Here is a 24460-nt window from a genome sequence, read left to right as displayed (position 1 = left end):
GGAACTGATCTCCGCCCACAACCAGCCCCGCCCCCAGGCCTCGTGCGGCTCGCAGCCTGGCCCCGGCCCCAGGGCCAACCTTACCCCCGCTACTGCCCCAGGCCGGGGCCCAACTTTGTGCCCACTAAGCAAACTAGAACACCTCTGCCCAAGGCTGGGGTGCGCGGCCGCCGCTCCCGCCCGCCGCGCCTGCCGCCTAAGCGCCGAACCCCCAATACGCTCGACTCTGCGAGGCTGCCCGCGCGAGCCGGAAGGGGACGTGCAGCGCGCCTCTCCCCAGACCGGAAGCGGAAGCGCGGGGCGGTACCGTGGGAGGGGCCGCGCGTGGGGCAGCGGGGAGCGAGTCCCTCCGTCCCCGCGAGTCGGCGCTTTTGGCCCCGCGGGAGGGGCCGGGCTCGGTGAGCGACTGGCGGGGGCTCGGGTCCGAGTCCAGAGGGCGACGTGGGCCGCGGACACCGCCAACCACGGGCCCTGCGTCCCTCCAGGGAGCCGTGTTTCGGTTCATGAGGCCTCGGGCTGTGAGCTTAGGTCAGCACGAAGCTGCTGCTTGCTCCTGGGTCGGGGTCCCGCGCCGCTGTCGCCTCCTCAGGGAACCCCAGTCGCCCTCACCCGGGGCGATTCCGCACCCCAGGGGACTTTTGGCTGTAGCTGGAGACGGCTGTGGTTGTCACAAATTGTGGGGAGGGGAGGCTGCTACTGTCAACTAGAGGGTGGAGGCCGGGGAAGAGGGACGCTGCTTGCTCTTAAAGATCCTACGTTGTACAGGACAGTCCCCCACAACAAAGAATTATCAGTAGTGCCAGGTTGGGAAACCCTGCTCTAGGGCCTTAAAAAAAAAATCTCTGCAGTTCTGAATAAACTACATAAATTGTTAAAAATTCAGTTTAGTCACTTAATAGGGCCTCTAAGTGACAAGATATTTTTAAAGCCTGTGGAGTCACCATAGAATCTCTCTCCAGCCTAGTAAGTTGAGCAAGTCAAATGCACACAGCGTTAAGCTGCTTTCTCCCCTCTTACGGAGCAGATGGCCAGATGGGAATCAGGTAAAGCCAGTCACGGCCCACAGGCTGGGCCCTTATTACACATTTAATCATTGAGTACCCAAAAAAAGTGAATGGGATGGTGTTTCCAGCAGCTGTATCCAACAACTGTACAACCTATACAAAGCCTCGAAAGAAATCTTTGTGTCTTTTTTTTTTTTTTCAGATGAGAAAAGCATCATTCAAGCTCAGATTCGTGTTGAAGCCTGCCACAAGGTCCACCTGTTGTTGTGGGTTTGTGGGTGACCAGGTGAGTACAGTGTGGAACCTACAACAAGGTTTCAGCAGGCTCTGCTGTGTAGAAGAACTCCTCGTGGGCTTTTCCTGTGCTGGGGTTGTAACCACATGGAAGTCACTAAGAGTGAAGTTATCTTAAGGAAAGTTCAAGGTAAAAAGACAGAGGTATTTATGGTTACATGTGTGTAAATAAGTAAATACAGTTACATGCAAATAAGTATCCACAAAACAAACATACAAATAACGTAAAGATGTGTAACTGTAGCTAAAGACAGATTTTCTGGTATGCTATAATGCTAAAAGTTTCTGAATTTTATATAAGTATAGAAAATATTTACATGTATATGTAGTGTTACAAGTCTTCCCACTAACAACTAGCAGGACTACTTAGCAACATTCTTCAGGCCTGTTTGATTTGACTTTTTTTTTTTTCTTGAGACCAAGTCTCGCTGTGTTGGCCAGGTTGGAGTGCAGTGGCGCGATCTTGGCTCATTTCAACCTCCACCTCCCAGACTCAAGCAAATCTCCTGCCTCAGTTTCCTGAGTAGCTGGGACTACAGGCAAGTGCCACCACGCCCAGCTAATTTTGTTTGTATTTTTTTTTTTTTTTTTTTTTTGAGACGGAGTCTCGCTCTGTCGCCCAGGCTGGAGTGCAGTGGTGCAATCTCGGCTCACTGCAAGCTCCGCCTCCCGGGTTCACGCCATTCTCCTGCCTCAGCCTCCCGAGTAGCTGAGACTACAGGCGCCTGCCACTGCGCCCGGCTAATTTTTTGTATTTTTAGTAGAGATGGGGTTTCACCATGGTCTCGATCTTCTGACCTCGTGATCCGCCCACCTCGGCCTCCCAAAGTGCTGGGATTACAGGCATGAGCCACCGCGCCCGGCCTTGTTTGTATTTTTAGTAGAGACAGGTTTTTGCCATGTTGGCCAGGCTGGTCTTTAACTCCTGACCTCAAGTGGTCCGCCCACCTCAGCCTCCCAAAGTGCTGGGATTACAGGCAAGAGCCACCGCACCCAGCTGTTGATTTGATTTCTAAAGGCATATTGGCCCTCCACCAAACTTCAAAATATAAGGGCATTTGTAAAAAGGATGATTTATTAGTAACGAATTTAAAATTAAATTGACCGGCGACCAGATGTGTTTTGAGTAATGGGATTTTTTTTTTCCTAATGAGATTTGAAAACATTTGGAAGAATATTAAGCAACAACTTATAGATTGAAGGGTAGGGAACTGGTTTCCAAAAAGATTGTCCTCTGCACCTTGCCTCCTGTATTAGTCCGTTTTCACACTGCTATAAAGAACTACCTGAGAGTTTTCACACTGCTATAAATAACTCCCTGAGACTGAGTGACTTACAAAGGAAAGAAGTTTAATTGACTCAGTTCTGCATGGCGGGGGAGGCCTCAGGAAACTTACAATCATGGCAGAAAGCAAAGGGAAAGCAAGGCACGTCTTACATGGCAGCAGGAGAGAGAGAGAAGACATAAACGCCAAACTTCTAAACCATCAGATCTTGTGGGAACTTACTATCAGGAGAACAGCAAGGGGGAAGTCCGCCCCCATGATTCAGTCACCTCCTACCAGGACCCTCCTCTGACACATGGGGATTATTACAACTCGAGATGAGATTTGGGTGGGGGGACACAGAGCCAACGATATCACCTCCTAATAGGAATTAACTTTGTTTCTTAAAACTTCTCTGAAATAACAGTATGGTGATTCATATTGCAGAGGATCATGTTAAGTAATCTAGTATTAAATTGTGGGGTTTCTACTAATTGTGTGTGTGTTCACCTTTTCCATTCTAGCTTTCCTACAGCATTCTTGAAGGAATGTTTACTTATCACGCAATAGATATTATTTGAGTGCACAGTTAATGGTGACCAACCATCCTCATTTATTCAGGACCAAGGGGTTTGCTAGGGCACAAGGCATCCAGTGTTCAAACCGGGACAATCCTTGGCAAACCAGGTCGCCTCCATGAGTCAGGTCCTAGGTCAGATGCACAGGGACCCTGGAGGACCTGAAATGGCCCCTGTCCTACATAAAGTTTACCTTCTAACAGGGAAGATAAATTTTAAACCATGAATGACAGGAGTGATGTGGGAGCTTGGCACTAGTGAACTTGATCAGAGGGAACAGGGAAGCTTTCTTGGGAAGGATATTTAGCTTGAGAGCTTAAGTTGTTACAGAACCAAACTGGGGTCTGCTCACCTGTTGGTGCAGTGAAACCAGATGTCTATATTGAGGGTTGCTACGATAGATAGAAAGGCTTTTATTGCAGAACACTAAGCAAGGAGGACCAGACCATTAAATGTTCAAATCCTGGCCTACCCAGTGGCTTTTAGGCAAGGAATTTTTTTTTTTTTTTTTTTTTTTTTTGAGACGGAGTCTCACTCTGTTACCCAGGCTGGAGTACAGTGTTGCAATCTCAGCTCACTGCAACCCCCGCCTCCCGGGTTCAAGCAGTTCTGCCGCAGCCTCCTGAGTAGCTGGGATTACAGGCGCCCACCACCATGCCTGGCTAATTTTTGTATTTTCAGTAGAGACAGGGTTTCACCATGTTGGCCAGGCTGGTCTCAATCTCCTAACTTCGTGATCCACCCGTCTCAGCCTCCCAAAGTGCTGAGATGGTACAGGCATGAGCCACCACACCTGGCGTTTTTTTTTTTTTAATGAGACAGAATCTCACTTGGTCACCCAGGCTGGAGTGCAATGGCACGATCTCAGCTCACTGCAACCCCCGCCTCTCAGGTTCAAGTGATTTTCCTGCCTCAGCCTCCCCAGTCCCTAGGATTACAGGCACATACCACCACTCCCGGCAAATTTTTTGTATTTTGAGTAGAGACAGAGTTTCACCATGTTAGCCAGGTTGGCCTCAAACTCCTGACCTCAGGTGATCCGCCTGCCTAGGCCTCCCAAAGTGCTGGGATTACAGACATGAGCCACCGTGCGTGGCTAGGCAAGGATTTCCGAAGGCAGTGGTAAGTTACAGAAAAGCAGAAGCTACAGGCAAAATCATAAAGCAATACATGGAGGTTACACACTGGTTTAGACTTAAAAGGGCAAGGATGTCTTGAAGCAGGAGCTTGTCATAGGTAGATTCAAAGATTTTTCTGATTTGTAATTGGTTAAAGAAAAGAAGCTTTGTTTAAAAATTTAGAGTCAGTAGGAAAATGTTAACTGGCTGGGAGAAGTGACTTTCTCCAAGCCCCTCAAGAAGAAACTTAGCACAAAGAACGCTGAAGCTCAGCCTTCACGTCCCGCCTATCTGGGGTCTCTGAGCCAGCAGCTCCATTTGGTGGGGTCCTCAGTGGGAGTCCCAGCCTCCGAAAGGCAACTCAGGGACGCATGTTAAGATGTTATCTTTAGTTTCCATGGGGAAAGCAAACATCTCTGGAGCCTTAACTTCTTTGGCTGTTGTTTTAGGTTACTATTACCTTCCTGTTTAACAAGTTCCATATTTACTTTTGGGGCTAGCTGGATGCTCGGAATTTCCCTTAAAGGAACTTCAGGATTTTCCTTTATTTTCCCACTTGGGGTTCACAGGCCCCTGAAAAAGGGAATTGCTGCTCCATCTCCAAGTTGGGGTCAGATGTAGCTAGTCATAGGGCTCGACTAGAGTGAGGGGACAGGGTTATGTCCAAGAGAGCACTGCCGTCGAGGAAGCTGTGTAAGGAAAGGCCCTGCAGCGGGAGAGAGGCTGCCACGCTCCCTGCACTGGGAACACAGGGATGGCTGAAGCCGAGACAAGAACAGGGAAAGAAGCTGGGTGCAGTGGCTCACACCTGTAGTCCCAGCACTTTAGGAGACCAAGGCGGGCTGATCACCTGATGTCAGAAGTTCGAGACCAGCCTGGCCAACATGGTGAAACCCCGTCTCAACTAAAAATAGAAAAATTAGCTGGGTGTGGTGGTGCACACCTGTAGTCCCAGCTGCTCGGGAGGCTGAGACAAGAGAATTGCTTGAACCTGGGAGGCCGAGGTTGCAGTGAGCAGAGATTGCGCCACTGCACTCAGCCTGGGTGTAAGAGTGAGACTCCTCAAAAAAAAAAAAAAAAAAAAAAAAAGAATAGGGAAAGAAGTGTGACCAAGATCAAGAGGGAGGCAGAACCATATTAGGCCTCACTTCAGACTCTGTTCTCAGGCCAGTGGGAAGACACTAAAGAGTTGTGGGCCAGAGGGTGATGCAATTTGCATGTAGTGTAAGCATGCAGATAACAAGGACTTCAGGATTCAGAAGGAAGACGTTTAAGAGGCAAAAGAGGAGGTGTTTGGAGGTAGTTTAGGAATCAGATGATTGCTCCCTATGCCTGGATGATGGTCTTGGAGTAGGAAGGATGTAGAAAGAAGAGACCTGGGAGTTTAGAGCTGAGAGAATGTGATGCTGCTCGCTTTCCTCCATGCATTGGTCAGAGGGCTGAGAGCACTCACTGTGCCCCAGCTCCTGTCTGTGCAAACCTGCAGGTAGCCCCCTTAGCCCAGGGCCATGTGCCTGCCCTCACTTTGCCACTCACAGGGCCTCAGATCTGCATCCTCAAGGAAGTCAGGCCTGCATATGTTTAGGCCCTGTCCAGCACAGTAGCCACTAGCCACATGGAGCTATTTCAGTTAAACCAATGAGAATGAAACACAATTAAAAATTCATTTTCGGGCTGGGCTCAGTGGCTCATGCCTGTAATCCCAGCACTTTGGGAGGCCAAGGTGGGTGGATCACCTGAGGTCAGGTGTTCAAGACCAGCCTGGCCAACATGGTGAAACCTTGTCTCTACTAAAAATACAAAAATTAGTTGGGCATGGTGGTGGGCGCCTGTAATCCCAGCTACTTGGGAGGCTGAGGCAGGAGAATTGCTTGAACCCGGAAGGCGGAGGTTGCAATGAGCCAAGATTGCACCATTGGACTGTAGCCTGGATGACCAGAGCAAAACTTCATCTCAAAAAAAATTAAAATAAATTTATTTTCTCAGCCATACTAGTCACATTTCAAGTATTAGAGCAGAATTATAGAACATTTCCATCATCACCAGAAGTTGTGTTGGGCAGCTGACATAGAGTGGCCCATCTGCTGTGACCATCCTCCAGCACTGTATCCAGGGCAGGGCAGGGCAGGTGTCACAGGATCTGTAAACTGAAGAGACCCCTCCTGTCCTAGTGGGAAATTTCTGCTTCCAGACAGCCTTGAATAGGGACTCAGGGCCTGAAATTGTCCCAGGTACCTTCTCTAGTTGTTTTCTTCTTGGAGGCCCAGTGAGCTGGCTGGAGGCCAGCCCCCACTCACTCCCCAGCTCAGTGACTGGAACTACTGTGTGCCTACCTGCACATCAGGTCCGTTATGGGGAAAAAGGAGATACTTCCCCCTGTAGAGGGTAGGGAAGTTCTGCAGCAGTTGCCTGGGTCTGCTGAACTCACCCAAAGGGAAGGTGTGATGTGAAAGGCGTGTTAGTTTCCTATTGATGCTGTAACAAACTACCACAAATTCAGGGACTTAAAACAACACACATTTATCCTCTTGCCTTTCTGGAGGTCAGAAATCCTCAATAAGCTGGAAGGCCTGCATTCCCTCTAGAGCACGAGTCCCCAGCCCCTGGGCCACGGACCAGTGCTTATAAACAGGGCTGCACAGCAAGATGTGAGCGGCAGGTGAGCGAAGCTTCATCTGTATTTACAGCCACTCCTCATTGCTTGCATTACCACCTGAGCTCCACCTCCTGGCCGATCAGTGGCAGCATTCGATTCTCATAGGAGCCCAAACCCTATTGTGAACTTTGCATGTGAGGGATCTGGACTGCACACTCCTAGGAGAATCTAATTCCTGATGATCTGTTGCTGTCTCCCATCACCCCCAGACGGGACCATCTAGTTGCAGGAAAACAAGCTCAGGGCTCCCACTGACTCTATATTATGGTGAGTCGTATAATTATTTCATTATATATTACTGTGTAATATAATAGAAATAAAGTGCAGAATAAATGTAATGTGCTTATAAAACATCATCCTGAAACCATTCCCTGCCCAGCCCCACTGCCGCCCCGTGCTCCATGGAAAAATTGTCTTCCACGAAACCAGTCCCTGGTACCAGAAAGGTTGGGGACCACTGCTCTAGAGGCTCTAGGGGAGAACCCATTTCCTGCGTTTTTCATCTTGTAGAGGCCACCAGCCTTCCCTGACTGTGGCTTGTTCCTCCATCATCAACACCAGCAGGGCAGCATCTTCCAGTCTCTCTGTATGTTATCTCCTCCCTGCTACACACACGCTCCCTTCTTCTCTCATCTCATCCCATCCTTCTTTGAACTGACCCTCCTGTTTCCCTTTTATAAGGACCCCTGTAATCACAGTGGGCCCACCCAGCATCATCCCCCATGTCAGGATCCTTGCCTTCCTCACAGCTGCAGAATCCCTTTTGCCATGTAAGGGAGTAGATCCAGAGGTTCTGGGGATTAGAACACAGACCCCTTTCTTGGGAGAGCAGGAAGTTAATCATCTGTCTACCACAGAGGCCCAAGAGCCAAAGACTCCCTCCAACTTGATTTTTTCACGGAACCCGAACTCACCCTGAATGTCCAGTGCCCCCATCCCTGCCCATTCACACCCTTCACTCCTTTTATCTTTTGGGTTCATGTCATGGAGGTCACACATGGAAACCTCCAGAAGCTGGCTTTATGGAGTTAAGTTTTATTCTATAAATCCGGAGAAAGGAGGCTTTCCCGTCTTATAAAAAGGACACATGACATTGCTTTGTACCTTGATTTTTTTTTCACTTAAATTTATTGGAGATAATCTCTCTGAATACCTAGAAATCTTTTCAGGGGTTCTTTGTTTTGGTTTTGCTTTGGGGTTTTTTTTTTCCTGGCTACATGTTTCTTTGTTATTTATTAAGTTGCTGCAAAAGTAATTGCAGGTTTTGCCATCGAAAGTAATGGCAAAAACCGCAATCACTTTTGCACCAACCTAAAAGCTATCACATAGTTTATTCAACCAATCCCCTACTGATGGTCACTTGTGGTGTTTTCAATCCTCTGCGATTATATGAAGTGCCATAGTGAATCATCTTACACGTGTCTTTCAGTATTTGTGTACCTTTGAGATAGATTTCTAGAAGTGGGGTTCTAGGAAAGAACAAATGTTTTTTGCAGCTTTGCTTGACATCAGCACGTTTCCTTCCCTAGGGGTTACCCCCAGCAGTGTGTGAGAATGAAGAGTGTGGGCCACTGTGTCTCTGTTGACCTGCCAGATAGGAAATAGCGCTAGAGTTGCTGCAATCCACGTCTCCCTGGTGAGTAAGGTCACTGGCGATTCCATCAAGGGTATTGTCCTTGGGATGATAGTAGGGAAGCCAGATTGCAGCGTGTGAGGACTCAGGAAAGGGGACAGAGTGAAGAGCTGTGGCTGGGATGGGGGATACAGACAGGGCAGTAACCGGAAAGAAAGCTGTACCCCAAGGATAGGCTCATCGCACTACAGAAGATGCCACATCAGGCTTGAGGGGCATGAGGAAGGGTCTAGCAGCATGGGAGAGCTAGAAGGGAAAGGGCGGAGGAGAGAGCTTCGAGCACAGACAGCTCCTCAAAAGCAGGAGGGTGGACCCCAGGCCAGAACTGCCCAGCAGGCCCTGCGGAGAAGGCAAGCAGCTCCTTGTCTGCGATGGGAGGAGGCAGAAGGGTGGGGCGCAGGTTGCAGTGCTGGCAGCAACACAGGAAAGTAGATTCCTCCTCATGATCTTTACCCTGAGAAGCGGGATCGGGATTGTCTGCTGAAAATGAGATGATTTGTCATCTATTGCTGCCTAACAAATGATCTCAAACCTTAGTCACTTGAAACAATGACCATGTATCGTCTCTCACTGTTTTTGTGTTTCAGGAATTCAGGAGCAGCTTGGCTGGAAGGCTCTGGCTGGAAACTTGCAGAAGGCTGTCAGCTGGGTCTGCATCATCTGAAGGCTCAACGGGTACCGGGGGCCACTCCATGGCCTGCGAGTCAGAGCTGGCCGTCGGTGGGAGGCCTCAGTTCCTCTCCACATAGGCCTCTCCACAGGGCCACTTGAGCATCCTCCCACCATGGCAACTGGTGTCCTCTAGAGCAACATCCAGGAGACCAAGGCGGAAGCAGCTGCAGTGCCTTCTAGGACCTGGTCCTGAAAGTCACCCCTGCACCCACCCCTGCTGTCTCCTCAGCCATATTCTGCTGGTCACACAGGTCAGCTCTAATTCCGTGTGTGCGTCGGGCCTACGCAGGGTGTGAGCACCGGGAGGCTGGGATCGTCAAGGGCTCGTTAGGAAGCGGTTACCACAGAGGGGACAGGGGAGGAGGTGTGAAGTTTAAAGAGAGGAGAGGAGGTTTGACGAGTGGGAAGCCATGCTGACCTGTGGGATCGCCCTGCAGGCTGAGGGTTCTTTACACGTTGGTGACCGTGTTATTCCAGAGTGGCAATGTCACAGCCTTTGCACAGGGTGGTCTGCCCGAATGTCCCCTGGAGCAGGTGGATGATTGAAGTCACGCCTGGCTGGAGTTCTGCTGGGCTGGCATGACAGTGGGGGGTAGGGAGGAGGAAATCAGCTGAAATGAGGGACAGTGACATCCAAGCTGGGCGAGGATGAAATCAAGAGAGGGGTGGCTGAGGCAGGAGAGGGGGTGACCAAGGCAGAGCATAGGTAGGAGAGGGGCTGACTGAGGCAGGAGGGGGGTGACTGAGGCCGAGCACAGGCAGGAGCAGGGTGACCAAGGGCAGGAGTTGGGGTAACAGGCAGAACATGGGCAGGAGAGGGGGTAACTGAGGCAGAGCACAGGCAGGAGGGGGGTGACCAAGGCAGGAGGGGAGTGACCGAGGCAGGAGGGGGGTGACCGAGGCAGGAGTGGGGTGACCGAGGCAGGAGGGGGGCTGACTGAGGCAGGATGGGGGTGACCGAGGCAGGAGAGGGGTTGACTGAGGCAGGAGGGGGGTTGACTGAGGCAGGAGGGGGGTGACCGAGGCAGGAGGAGGTGACTGAGGCCTGCGTGTGGTCGGAGGACATGCGGTGAGAGAAAAAAGGAGTGAACGCTGTGGAAGTTGAGGAGGGAGGTTGGGTTCAGAGAGAGGGGAGTTTCTGAACGTTGTTCTGGGTGGTGGTACAGTGCCCGGTGATGACCAAGGCTGAGGGGACCTGTGGAAACATGTGGCTGATGAGGAGAGAAGGAACAAAGGGCCCTGGAGCTGAGGAACTTCTGAGACTCTGGGGGTCTCTGACATCCTCCAGGAGCTGGGACTGGAGGTGGGAGGAGTTATGGAGGCGCCGGAGTCCCCAGGGAAGGAGGGAGTAGCCGGGAATGCATTTGTGGTGCGCTTGGATGGGAAGAACATGCCGTGAGACTGCGTGAAGCCGAGGTTCTCAAAGCGGGTGGGTCAGGGAGGTACTGGTCGTTGTGTTGGGGACAGAGGAAGGCAAGTTTTCCATCAGGTGGCCCTGAATTCATTGCCGGCTCAGCAAAATAAAGGCCCAGTGTGGAAGCCGGAACTTGCATTTGAAGAAGGATGGGAAGGATGGGTTGAGGAGGGCCCATCCCCAGCAGCCCGAGAGGGAGGAGGCCACGGAGACTTGGAGCACTCCCGTTTCTTCCAGAGCGCTGCGGGATAAAGGAGGAGCGTCCTGCTTCCCGGCTGCCCTGTTGCTGTCGGAGTCACAGGATGGCGGCTGTCATCCTGCCCTCGACTGCTGGTGAGTCGTGGGGTCCTGGCATTTCTCAGAGTCCAGCCTTGAAAGGTTCTGACCCACAGCATGGGACACGAGCGGGGTTGGGCAGAGCAGGTGAGGCAGGAGTGGAGCCCCAGGGGCCCAGAGGTCCTCCGTGTCTGATCGGGCGGCTCTCGGGATTTGGGACTTAGGCATTTGGGTGTCTGTGGATGTCACCTGTGTGGTGAATGTGCTGGAGCTTTTGAATTCTCCCTTTAGTTCTTTCTGTGAACCTGATAAAAACACAGTGACGCCCTTGGAACTTCAGTTTCCTCATCTGTGAAGTGGGAATAATCCCTTCCCCAAGTGCAGTCAGACCTTGAGCCCTATTGTCTTTGGTTGGTGAGACAGGGCTGTGTTCGGGTATCTTAGGAGAGCTGTGGGTAGGTGTTTGCATGGAGCGTAGGTGGGCACTGTGTGGTGCCTCATCCGTGTGGGTGTGGGAGGTGGGTGTGGTCAATCAGGGGCAGATCTGTGGGTGTCAGACAAGCCTGAATCCCTGGGACTCATTTCTCCTCCTCCAGCTCCGTCTTCTCTGTTCCCAGCCTCTCAGCAAAAAGGACACACACAGGGCGGAGAGCTGGTTAATGAGCTCCTGACAAGCTGGCTACGGGTGAGTCAGATGTTCCTTTTCCCAAATCATTATTCCTTTGGCCAGAAGGTTGGACTTGATACCTTCCAGCAGCCTGGAGCCTCATGGCCAAACCAGGTCCTCAGGCATCCCAGGATTTCCAGGCATCAGATGGAGGGTGAGGGCTGCCCAGAAAATGTCAGTGTGTGTCAACGTTTACTGCAGGTTCAGAGCTCCCTCCAGGGTCCCTGAGTACATCATGTGCTCCTGAGAGTTTTAAGGGAAAGCCAAGTAAAGACGTGATGATGTTCTAAACCCAAGCAATTAATAAACACCACGGAAATCAGTCATTCACTTACCAAGTATTTCTCTGATTTCTGCCATGTCACGGGCCCATGATCCCCTGGAGATTGAGGGAAATAAGATCACAGGAGCTCCCAGTCTGAGTGAGAAAAGGCAGCTGCTCTGTGGTACTGTGCACTGGACCTGGGAATGGCCTAAGGAGACAAGCATTGAGGGCTGAGCTCAGAAGCCAGGGAGAAGAGCTCAGAACCCCAGGAGAGGAGCTCAGAACCCTGGGAGGTGAGCTCAGAACCACCCCCCCAACATCTCGTGCTCAGGTTTCCCCAGCCCTGGCTCTGTTCTCCTGGCCCCTCTTCCTGTGCACGTTGGTGGGGGTGGTCCTTGGCTAAGCCGTGATGTTTGCAATGCTTTAGGGCTTGGTGACCTTCGAGGATGTGGCCGTGGAGTTCACCCAGGAGGAGTGGGCGTTGCTGGACCCTGCCCAAAGGACACTGTACAGGGACGTGATGCTGGAGAACTGCAGGAACCTGGCCTCACTGGGTAAGCCTAATGTCATTCCTGCATTTATTTAATGACTCCAGTGGCAAGACTTGCCTGTTTTTCTTACTTTTTTATTGTGGTAAAATCCATACAACATAAAATTCACCATTTTTAACCATTCTAAGATATCCAGTCCAGTGGTTTTTCATACGTTCATGGTATTGTGCAACCATCAACACTATCTAATATCACCATATTTTCATCACCCTGAAGGAAACCCCGTCCCTATGAAGCAGCCAATACCCGTTACTTTCCCTACCCACTGCTGCTGGTAACCACTCATCTGGTGTCTGTCTTTAGGAATTTACCTATCCAGAACATATCATATAAATGTAATTACAAAATACATTACCTTTTGTGTCTGACTTTTCATGTAGCACAGTGTTTTAAAAACTTAGCTATGGGCCAGGTGTGGTGGCTCACACCTGTAATCCCAGCACTTTGGGAGGCCGAGGCGGCCAGATCACGAGGGCAGGAGTTCGAGACCAGCCTGACCAACATGGTGAAACCCCATCTCTACTAAAAATACGAATTAGCCGGACGTGGTGGCACGCACCTATCCCAGCTAGTCAGGAGGCTGAGGCAGGAGAATCGCTTGAACCAGGAGGCAGAGGTTGCAGTGAGCTGAGATTGTGCCATTGCACTGCAGCCTGGGCAACAGAGCACAACTGTGTCTCAAAAAAAACAAAACAAAAAAACTTAGCTATGTTGTATGTTGTACCAGCGCTTCATTCCTTATGACTGAATGATATTCCATTGTATGGACATACCACATTTTGCCAATCCATTTATCCATTGAGAAACATTTGAGTTGTTTCCACTCTTTGACTATCAAGAATAATGCTATAATACTATGAATTTTTGTGTACGAGCTTTTGTTTAAATGCCCACTTTCCATTTTCTTGGGCATATACTAGGAGTGGAAGGCTAGGTCTGTGTTTAGCTTCTTGAGGAACTGCCAGACTTTCCCACAGCAGCTGCACCATTGCACGTTCCCGCCAATGCAGGAGGGTTCCAGCTTCTCCGCATCTTCCCAGCACTTGCCTTTTTGATTATACTCGTACCAGTAGGTATGAAGTGCTATCTCATTCTTGTTTTGATTTGCATTTTTCTAATGACAAATGACATGGAGCATCTTTTCATGTACTTGTTGAGTATTTTTCTTTGGAAAAATGTCTATTCAAGTCCTTTGCCCATTTTTGTTATTGTTGTTGTTTGTTTGTTTGCTTGTTTTGACACAGTCTCCCTCTGTCGCCCAGGCTGGAGTGCAGTGGCGCAGCACGATCTCGGCTCACGCAACCTCTACCTTCCAGGTTCAAGTGATTCTCATACCTCAGCCTCTCAAGTAGCTGGAATTACAGGCATGTGCCACCATGCCTGGCTAAATTGTTTTGTATTTTTTATAGAGACAGGGTTTCGCTGTGTTGGCCAGGCTGGTCTCAAACTCCTGGCCTAAATGATCTGCCTACCTTGGCTTCCCAAAGTGCTGGCATTACAGGTGTGAGCCACCGCTCCCAGTCCTCTGCCCATGTTTTATTTGGGTTGTTTATTTTTGTTGTCGGATTTTAAAAGTTCATTTTATATTCTGGGTACCAAATCCTTATTGAAAATATAATACATAAATGATTTCTCTATTCTTTGGGTGTCTTTTCATTTTCTTGATAGTGTCCTTTGATGCACAAAAGTTTTAATTGTGACCAGGCAGAGTGGCTCACGCCTGTAATCCCAGCACTTTGGGAGGCCGAGATGGATGGATCACTTGAGGTCAGGAGCTCAAGACCAGCCTGGCCAACTTAGTGAAGCCCCATCTCTACTAAAAATGCAAAAATTAGCCGGGCATGGTGGCAGGTGCCTGTAATCCCACCTACTCAGGAGGCTGAGGCAAGAGAATCACTTGAACCTGGGAGGCAGAGGTTGTAGTGAGCCGAGATCCACTATATTCCAGCCTAGGCGACAGAACGAGACTCCGTCTCAAAAAACAAAAAAAATTTTAATTGTGATGAAGTCTGTTGTATCTAGTTTTTCTTTTTTGCTTGTGCTTTTGGTGTGATACCTAAGAAACCATTGCTCAAGTCAAGGTCATGAAGATTTACCCCTATGTTTTCTTCCAAGAATTTTCTAGTGTTAACAATTCCACTTAGCTGTGTGATAGATTTTGAGTGAATTTTGCATATGGTGTGGAGAAAGGGTCAACTTCATTCTTTTGCATGTGTGTATATCCAGTTGTCTCACCACTTTTATTCTTTCCCCATCAAATGACCTTGGTACCCTTATTGAAAATTATGTGGCCATACACACTGGAGTTTATTTACATACTCTCAATTCTGTTCCATTGGTCTGTATATCTCGAACTCCTGAACTCAAGTGATCCGCCTACCTGGGCCTCCCAAAGTGCAGGGATTACAGGCATGAGCCACTGCTCCTGGCTCCATTGGTCTATGTATCTATCCTTGGGTCAGTACCACAATGCCTTGATTATTGTTACATTGTAGTAAGTTTTGATAACAGTAAGTGTAAATCTTTCTACTTTATTCTTCTTTTTCACTTCTTGTCTGTTCAAGATCCCTTGCAATGCCATGAATTTTCAGATCAGTTTGTGTATTTCTGAAAGGAAAAAAAACTCAGAATTTTGATAGTGATTGTTTTATCTCTGTAGATAATTTTGGGTAGTATTGTCACCTTAACAATATTAAGTCTTCCAATACATAACTTTATTATTTTTTTTGAGACAGAGTCTCACTCTGTCACCAGGCTGGAGTGCAGTGGTGCGATCTCGGCTCATTGCAACCTCCGCCTCCCAGGCTCAAGTGATTCTCCTGCCTCAGCCTCCTGAGTAGCTCGGACTACAGGCGCGCACCACCACGCCCAGCTAATTTTTGTATTTTTAGTAGAGATAGGGTTCCACCATGTTGGCCGGGAGGGTCTCAATCTCTTGACCTCGTGATCCACCCACCTTGACCTCCCAAAGTGCTGGGGTTTCAGGCGTGAGCCACTGCGCCTGGCCCTGTTACTCATTTTTAATTTCATTCCATTGTGGTTAAGGAAGATACTTTGTATGAGTTCATTGTTTTTTAATTTAGTCAGACTTTTTTTATAGCCTAACATATAATCTATCCTGGAGAATGTTCCATGTGCATTTGAGATGAATATGGATTCTCTTGTTGGGTGGTGTGTTCTTTATATATTTGTTAGGTCTAGTTAGTTTATTGTTTAATCCTTCTGTTTCCTTTTTGATCTTCTAATATGTTGTTTTATCCATTATTGAAAGTGGAGTATTGAAGTCTCAAACGATTATTATAGAACACTCTATATCTTCCTTCAATTATGCCAGTTTTTACTTCATACATTTTGGAGTTCTTATTAGGCACATATATGTTTATAATCGTTACATTTTCTCCATAAATTGATGCTTTATACAACTATAATGTCTTTCTCTGTGTTTTATAACAATTTTTATTGTATGAAATATCTTTTTCCATTCTTTCACTATTGGCCATATTTGTGTCTTTGAATATAAAGCAAGTGTCTTATAGACAGTATGTACACATGCTCCGCAACTTTGATGGGGCTATGTCCCAATAAAGCCATTGTAAGTTAAAAATACCATAAGTCAAAAATGCAAAACAATGAAAAAAAAAAAGTCAAAAATGCATTTAATTCACCTAACCCACTGAACATCATAAGTTAGCCTAGCCTAAACATGCTGAGAACACTTACATTAGCCTACAGTTGGGCAGTGGGCTAACATAGCAGTGTATTTTAAATAAAGTATTGAATATCTCAACAATTATAAATTATATATTTAATATGGTACTGAAAGTGAAAAATAGAATGGTTGTAGGGTACTTGAAGTGTGCTTTCTCCTGAATGCGGATGACCTTTGTACCATCATAAAGTTAAAAAATCATACCATGGTAAGCTGGGGACCATCTGTAATTGGGTTATTTTTTAAATCCATTCTGCCAAAATCCACCTTGTAATGATGTAATTACTGATAAGGAAGGAGCTACTTCTGCCTATTTACTATTTGCTCTATAACTATTTACTTTTTTCTACGTGTCATATCATTTTTGTTCCTAAGTTCTTTCATTGTTGTTTTGTGTTAGATGTTTTCTAGTGGACCATTTTGATTCCCTTCTCATTTCTTTTTAATCTTTTTAATTATTTTCTTAGTGGTTGCCCTGAGAATTTTAATAAGCATTTTAATTTATAACAATCTAGTTTAATAGCAACTTAGTTTCAATAGTATATAAAAACTTTGTTTCACTGTAGCTGTTCTGTTTAGTAATTTTGTCACAAATTGCATCTGTATGCATTGTGTGCCCATTAATGTAGATGTGTAATCATTTATGCTTTTGTCTTTAAATTATGTAGTAATAAAAGAGAAGTTATAAACCAAAAACACATTGTCAGTGACTTTTATATTCACCTCTGTATTTACCTTTACCAGTGTTCTTCACTTCCTTCTGTGGATTCAAGTTACTCTCCATTATCTTTTCATTTTGTCCTGAAGTCACCCTTGATCATTTTTTGTAGGGTAGATGTAATAGTGACAAACACTCAGTCTTTGTTTATGGGAAGGTCTTCATTTCTTTATTTTTGAAGGGGAGTTTTGCCAGACATAGAATTCTTGGTTGCCATTTTTTCTCAGCACTTTGAATATACCACTCCAGCGCTTGGTGGTTTCCATGGTTTCTATTGAGAAATTGGCTGTAATCTTACCGAGGATCCTGTTCACATGATAAGTCATCTCCGTCTTGCTGTTTTTAGGATGCTGCCTTTGTCTTTCAACAGTTTGATTAATATGTGTTTGATGCCGGGTGCAATGGTTCATGCCTATAATCCCAACACTTTGGGAGGCTGAGGCAGAAGGACCCCTTGAGGCCAGGAGTATGAGACCAGCCTGGGCAACTTGGACCCTGTCTCTACAAAAAATTAAAAAATTAGCCAGACGTGCTGGTGCACACCTGTGGTCCCAGCTTCTTGGAAGGCTGAGGTGGAAGGATTGCTTGACCCCAGGAGATTAAGGCTGCAGTGAGCCATGATCACACCACTGCACTCCAGCGTGGGTGACAGAATAAAACCCTGGCTCAAAAAATGTGTGTGTGTGTGTGTGTGTGTGTGTGTGTTTCAGTATGAATCTCTATTTTTTCAAATTTATTCTACTTGAGTTTGTTGAGCTTCTTGGATTTGTACATTTGTGCCTTTCATCAAATTTTGGGAAGTTTTTAGCCATTATTTCTTCAACCTTCTCACCCTTTTCTCTCTTTACATCTCTCTGGTTCTCTGCATCCTACATATGTTGGTAGGTTCGATGGTATCCCAAAGGTCTCAGGCTCTGTTCATCTTTTTTAAAACTCACATTCTCTCTCTCTCTCTCTCTTTATCTTTGAGACAGGTTCTCACTCACTCTGTCACCTAGGCTGGAGTGCAGCAGAGTGATTGTGGCTTACTGCAGCCTTGACCTCCTGGGCTCAAGTGATCCTCCCACCTCAGCCTCCCAAATAGGGAGGCATGGCTAGAGACGTGCATCACCATGCCCAGCTAATTTTTTAAATTTTTTGTAGAGTCAGGATCTCACCATGTTTCCCAGGCTGGTCTTGAACTCCTGGTTGCAAGGAGTCCTCCTGCCTCAGCCTCCCAAAATGCTGGGATTACACATGAGCCATTGCACCTGGCATCTCTCTTTTTTCTGCTCCTCAGACTGGATAATATCGATTGTCCTATCTTCATGGTCACCAATTTTGTCTTCTGCCTGCTCAGATATGTTCTGAATGTTTCATTTCAGCTATTGTACTTTTAAACTCAAATTTTTTTATTTGCCTTCCTAAAGTTTCTGTCTCTTAATGTTTTCCATTTTTTGTATTTTTTTGATATGCCATAGTTGTACCTATTTTGCTGTTTTTCATTTGATGAAAATTTGTACTCATGGTTTCCTTTAGTTCTTTATACATATTTCTTTTACATCTTTTAGCAGATTTTAAATAGTTGACTTATTTTACTTGTCTAGTTAAGTCCAGTGTTTGAACTTCTGAAGGGACCATTTCTACCAGCTTCATTTTTCTTGTAATGGGCCCAACGTTTGTTTCCTTGCCTCCCTCATAATTATTTCGTTGAAACTAGGTATTTGGAATATTATAATATAGCAATTTGGGAATCAGACTTTTCCCCATCTCCAGAGTTTGTTTTACTTGTTGTAGTTGGTATTGTATCTATAGAACATACAACAGTTCTAAAGTTAGTTGTGAAATAGAACTATTGTGTATTCTAAAGTTGTAGAATATCATATATTGTAAACTCTTCTTAGAGTATACAATAGTTCTATTTCAGAACTAACTTTGTAATGTCTGTATTTGTCGTGTGTGGCCACCGAAGTCTCTTTTCTGATAGCGTAATGGTCATATAGTGATTTGAAGGCCTGGAACAAAAAAGGAAAAAACTAGTCTCTTTACATCGGCCCTGTGTGTACATAGGGACTTGCCTTTAATACTTAGGTAGGCAGTTAACTGTGCCTTGACCTTCATTTCTGGCTTGTGCAGAGCCTGAAGGTCACCAAAAGATGAGGGTTTTGTGCCTTCTCACGTATTTTCTGGGCATGCTCCCAGCCCTGAGTATGTGCTTGGAATTGCAGGTTCTTAAGAATATGAGGAAGATTTTCAAAGACCTACTCCCCAAACATCTTTTTCCCCATTTTTCCTTTCAGGCTTTTTGGTTAGTCTTTTGTTTGCTTCTACTGTTTTCTCTTGCCTCAAGCAGTACTGACTAATACATTTGCCTTTACATGTGTCGATCACGTGTGTTCCAGGTAACCAGCTCAGTCCTGAAAGAATTTGGAGTTAGATAAATAAAGACAACCCTTTGAGCCAGTCCTTCAGGGAACCACCAGACAGGTCAGGAAAAGCAACCACAGAGTAAGGTCTGTTCTGCTCCCTGCAAGTACTAGGAATGCAGGCTGTTGTCTTCAAGGTTGTAGAAAAAGCAGGGGAAAGAGGTCCATTTAAAGTATCATAAAGCTCTCTTACCCAGATTCAGCTGGGTTTTCTGAGAAGGCATTCTCCTGATTGCTGTGGACTTTTGATACATTTCAAGAATTCCGATAAAGTTGATTCGGACCGCTTTTGCCAGTTTACTCACTGTTTTTGTGGAGGGATGAACGTTTGGAATTCCCTCCTCCACCACTGTCACTGTCATCACTTCTTTCAAGTTTTCTTGAGCACCTCTGTGTTCCTAGGTCTGTGCAGTGGCTTGAGAGTACAGTGATGAATGGGACCATATGGTCCCACCCTCATGGGCAGTCTCTAATTCCTGCCTTATGAACTGAAGATCTATTTCTTGTCCTGACTTTATATTCTTCATGGTTAAAAGTTTTGGGGCCTCTGAAGTGTGCATTTGAACTCAGGCATGGCCTTCTGGGGCTGTTTATGCCCTATCACCCTGAATATCTAGTTGAATATGCTTGTTGCATTTTTGTTCCGTGAGAGTTACTATATGCACTAGAATTAAGGTATAATTGGCAGGGCGTGGTGGCTCATGCCTGTAATCCCAGCACTTTGGGAGGCCAAGGTGGGTGGATCACGAGGCCAGGAGATCAAGAGATCAAGACCTGCCTGGCCAACATGGTGAAACCCCGTCTCTACTAAAAATACAAAAATTAGCCGGGCATGGTGGTGTGCACCTGTAGTCCCAACTACTTGGGAGGCTGAGGCAGGAGAATCGCTTGAACCTGGAAGGCAGAGGTTGCAGTGAGCCGAGATCATGCCACTGCACTTCAACCCGGGCGACAGAGCAAGACTCCATCTCAAAAAAAAAAAAAAAAAAAAGAATTAAGGCATAATTTATTTCACTGCTCCTAAAGTCACACTTTTCCATCTTCATAAATGTTGGCTTTCATTTCATGGACTTGGTTGTCCCCAGCACTGTTACCTATATCATGTGTATTGTTTCCGTAAATAGGGTGTCGTGTTAATAAACCCAGTCTGATATCCCAGTTGGAACAAGACAAGAAGGTGATGACAGAGGAAAGAGGAATTCTACCAAGCACTTGTCCAGGTGAGCACCAGGTGGATATGAGCCCTTGTGAGGAATAGCTCTGGCCAGTGACTTGGGGGTTGGGAGTATTACATTCGTTCATGTCAATCAGGGAACTTTGTAAAATGCCCTGTTCCTGACAAACATGCACGAGAACATTTGGTGTGAGCTTCCTCATGTCCTTTCTTTTCTCTCTAACTCTCTTGTCATCATCTCATACTTCGCTTTGGGCTCAGGGAAGAAACAAAGATGCAACTCTTTTGAAAATTTCAGTCAAGTTCCTTCCCACTTTGCATTCCTGATCACTCCTCTTGTCAATCTGTGATCAATCTCAATTTGTCTAGAATCCTTTTTTAAAATTAATACCTAAAATTTTCATAACCAAATCCTCTTTGTTGCAAACATCCTCAAAAACCCTGATCCCTCAGAATCTGCCTTTACTCATGTGTACACTTTTCCATTTCTTTTCTCCATCAACCTAAATTTCTTTTCAATTTGTTTCAGATTTGGAGACTCTACTTAAAGCCAAATGGTTAACTCCTAAGAAGCATGTTTTCAGAAAAGAACAGTCTAAAGGTGTAAAAACGGTAAGACTAACATGGGTGATTTCTGGTTTTCTACAGTAGGAGAATGCTTTAAGTTTAGAAAGGGCACAAAATAACCAGGAGAGGCATTAAAGGAAAGTGTCATTTATAATTGAGAATGCCGTGTTCCTGGAGAGACACTGTGAAAATTATAAATATTTAGAGAAGTGTGAGTTAGCTCCAAACTTATTTCTTCACGGAGAGTTCCCACAAGTAAATATTTCCTATCTGTGGCTCAGATATTGACTGTTGGAACAAAACTTCATCCACACATTATCAGAAAATGTTTTGTGAATCTGATAAGGACTTGTGGCAAAGCATCTATGTTTTTTAACTTTCTTAGAGCTAAAACTGGGCAGAAATCACATACAACCACTGAAAGTAGCCAAAATATCAGTTATAATAATGTAACAGAATTCCTGGGAGAGAAGATTCCTAGGAGAACATTAAGTATTTCAAATATTATAAATTATAGTTATCATTCGTCTCTTAATCCACAGGAAAGAAGTCATCGTGGAGTGAAACTCAATGAATGTAATCAGTGTTTTAAAGTCTTCAGCACGAAATCTAACCTAACTCAGCACAAGAGAATTCATACTGGAGAAAAACCCTATGACTGTAGTCAATGTGGGAAGTCTTTCAGTAGCAGATCTTACCTTACTATTCATAAGAGAATCCATAATGGGGAGAAACCCTATGAATGCAATCACTGTGGGAAAGCATTTAGTGATCCCTCATCCCTTAGACTGCATTTGAGAATTCACACTGGAGAAAAACCCTACGAATGTAACCAGTGTTTTCACGTTTTCCGCACCAGTTGTAACCTCAAAAGCCACAAGAGGATTCACACAGGGGAGAATCACCATGAATGTAATCAGTGTGGAAAAGCTTTCAGCACAAGGTCCTCTCTCACTGGGCACAATAGCATTCATACAGGGGAGAAACCTTATGAATGTCACGATTGTGGGAAAACCTTCAGGAAGAGCTCCTATCTGACACAGCACGTAAGAACTCATACTGGAGAAAAACCCTATGAATGTAACGAGTGTGGGAAATCCTTCAGCAGTAGCTTTTCTCTTACTGTGCACAAGAGAATACATACCGGAGAGAAACCCTACGAGTGCAGTGACTGTGGAAAAGCCTTTAATAATCTCTCAGCTGTGAAGAAACACTTAAGAACTCACACTGGAGAAAAACCCTATGAATGTAATCATTGTGGGAAATCCTTCACAAGTAACTCCTATCTTTCTGTGCACAAGAGAATACATAATAGGTGGATATGAATTACTGCAGGAACTTCTGGAGGAAAGCACTCATTGATCTTTCATCCCTAAGATAGTTTGAGAGAGCTCACACTGGATATATAAGTTATTTGTTGCAGCATAACAAATGATCCCCCCAAATTTCGTGGCTTCAAACACGAAATGTTTATTCTCTAACAATTTCTACAGGTCAGGAATTCAAGAACGGCTTATCTCTGTAGTTACACTGCAGGATCTCTCATGCCTTTACTTACAATCAAGATGTCAGCCAAAGCTGTGGTCATCTAACATCTTTACTGATGAACAGTCCACTTCCAAGATGACTTATTCACCTGCCTGGAAAGTTGATGTTGGTTGTTGTCAGGGGACCTTCAGTCATTACCATGTAGGCCTCTTTACAAGGCCGAGCTCCTTGACAATTTGGCAATAAGTTCTCCCCAAGGTTAGTGATCCAAGAGAGGACCAATACAGAGGCCAAAATGGCTTTTATGACCTATCCTCAGGAGGACTGCTAAGCTTTCACTTATTTCCTATTGTGTTGGTCTCACAACACACCAATCCTGATACAATGTGAGAGACTGCAGAAGGTATGAATACCAGGAAACAGATAACTCAGAAGCATCTGGGAAATTTGCCATGGAATTAATGAAGAAAAGCCCTCAGCACATCATCCTTCTACTCTAATCAATATGAAATAGCATTCAGTAACTCCTATTAATTCACTCTGAAGAGAAACCTTTTGAGGACAATCTGTATGGTAAAGCTCTCAGCTCGAATTCTCACTTTCATGGGCCCAGAAGATTATGTACTGAGAGAATCCTGAAGAATGGAACAGCTGTAGAAAGCCTTCAGTTGCTATCAGCAGGGATTCATGTGACAGCTCACACTAAGGGAGAAAACCTGTGAAGGCCTCAGAAGGCTTCAGTGACAGTCATCCCTTAAGACACATTGGAAATCACACAACAACACTCAGAAATGCGGAATACCCTACAGCAAAAGTGTTCACATTACTGAGCAAACTATAGTGTGGTATTCTGCAGTGACTATGGGAAAGCCTTCAATGTTCTATCGGTTTTTAAGGGACTTGAGAATTAATTCTGGAGAGAATGCCCCATTGAACATCATCAATATTGGAGAGCTTTCTGTTTTTCTACATTTGTTAGGAAACTTGTGAGCATTCACACTACAGAGAAACTTGAAATATAAAGAAGAAGAGAAAGCCTTCAGTGATGCCTCTGTGTTAGGGAAAATATGGAACTTCTCCCTGGATGCAAAACCTATGAGTATATTAATATTGGAAAATTTTTCAGTGATTCTTCTCTTTCTTGTATATGAGAGAACTTATATGGAGAAACCCCTAGGAATGTAATCAGTGTTAGGATGCCTCAGCCTGAACTCTTCACTGAGTGGCCACAATTTTCACTGGGAACAAAAAGTATAATAACTGTTTTGAGTGTGGGATATCCTTTATCAGTGTCTCATCTGTAGATTGGACTGCTGGCTCATTAATTTTTTTAGTCTTTTTTTCTTTTAATATAAACATTTGTGTATAGCTGTTCCCTAAAATAAACATTAACATATTTCATAATTTTAATGCAATATATTTATTATAATTAATTTGCTTGTTAAAGACATCCACACATTGCATATTCAAAAAGTTATTTCCAAATACCTTCTGAGTGATTCAGTTTATCATAATGGAAATTAGTATTTATAAACACATTTTTCTAATGTAGTGGTATTTTTGGCAGAGTACATGAGCTTTATGATACTGATTATTTTCTATCTTGGTATGCCAAATACTGTTGGTTTCCCAGTGTCCGTTCTCTTCGGTTTATTCGTTTAAAGAAACAAACATGTTGTTCAAGTTGTCTGTGAACAATATCGAAAGTTCTCAATCTTATAGTTTTTCCTGAAGCCCAGGCGGGTTTTTTTCGCACTCCCTTGGCAATGAGAAGTAAGTCGAAGTCACTGTGTGGAACATCTCCTGGCTTGTTAACAACTCCTCACGTATTTTCCATTCACCTCACCCATTCTGTCTCTTGGAAAGTGGCCTCAAGGTCTAGAGTTTGAAGAGCTTCTTTTTGACCACAATGACAGAAACCAAAGTGCAGCCAAAAATCACAATGCTGTGGGCTCTCCAGGAGCCTCCGATTGGCTGCATCTGCTCTGGACTCCTTATTCTTATAC

At 45.5% G+C, this 24460-nt stretch overlaps 1 protein-coding gene across 23 annotated transcripts; it reads left to right on the top strand.

The window, feature by feature from the left end:
* Positions 1-18: 18 nt before the first annotated feature.
* On the top strand, positions 19-23858 carry ZNF558 (zinc finger protein 558). 23 transcript variants are annotated; one of them, XM_055371560.2, is made up of 11 exons: positions 19-398; positions 1207-1290; positions 6947-7182; positions 8445-8551; positions 9136-9471; positions 10872-10967; positions 11528-11595; positions 12270-12396; positions 20350-20445; positions 20929-21011; positions 21509-23858. In XM_055371560.2, the coding sequence occupies exons 6-11, from the start codon at positions 10937-10939 to the stop codon at positions 22289-22291; spliced, it is 1188 nt and encodes a 395-aa protein (XP_055227535.1). In that variant the 5' UTR covers positions 19-398; positions 1207-1290; positions 6947-7182; positions 8445-8551; positions 9136-9471; positions 10872-10936; the 3' UTR covers positions 22292-23858. The 23 variants fall into 23 exon arrangements, with proteins under 23 accessions (XP_055227535.1, XP_004059986.1, XP_055227525.1 ...); XM_055371559.2 differs by having other exon boundaries at positions 105-528; XM_055371549.1 differs by having other exon boundaries at positions 284-398; positions 11507-11595.
* The last annotated feature ends 602 nt before the right edge of the window (positions 23859-24460 follow it).

Source organism: Gorilla gorilla, chromosome 20, assembly GCF_029281585.2.
Source record: "Gorilla gorilla gorilla isolate KB3781 chromosome 20, NHGRI_mGorGor1-v2.1_pri, whole genome shotgun sequence".
NCBI classification, from domain to species: Eukaryota; Metazoa; Chordata; class Mammalia; order Primates; family Hominidae; genus Gorilla; species Gorilla gorilla.
This window is presented reverse-complemented; position numbering and strand designations above follow the sequence as displayed.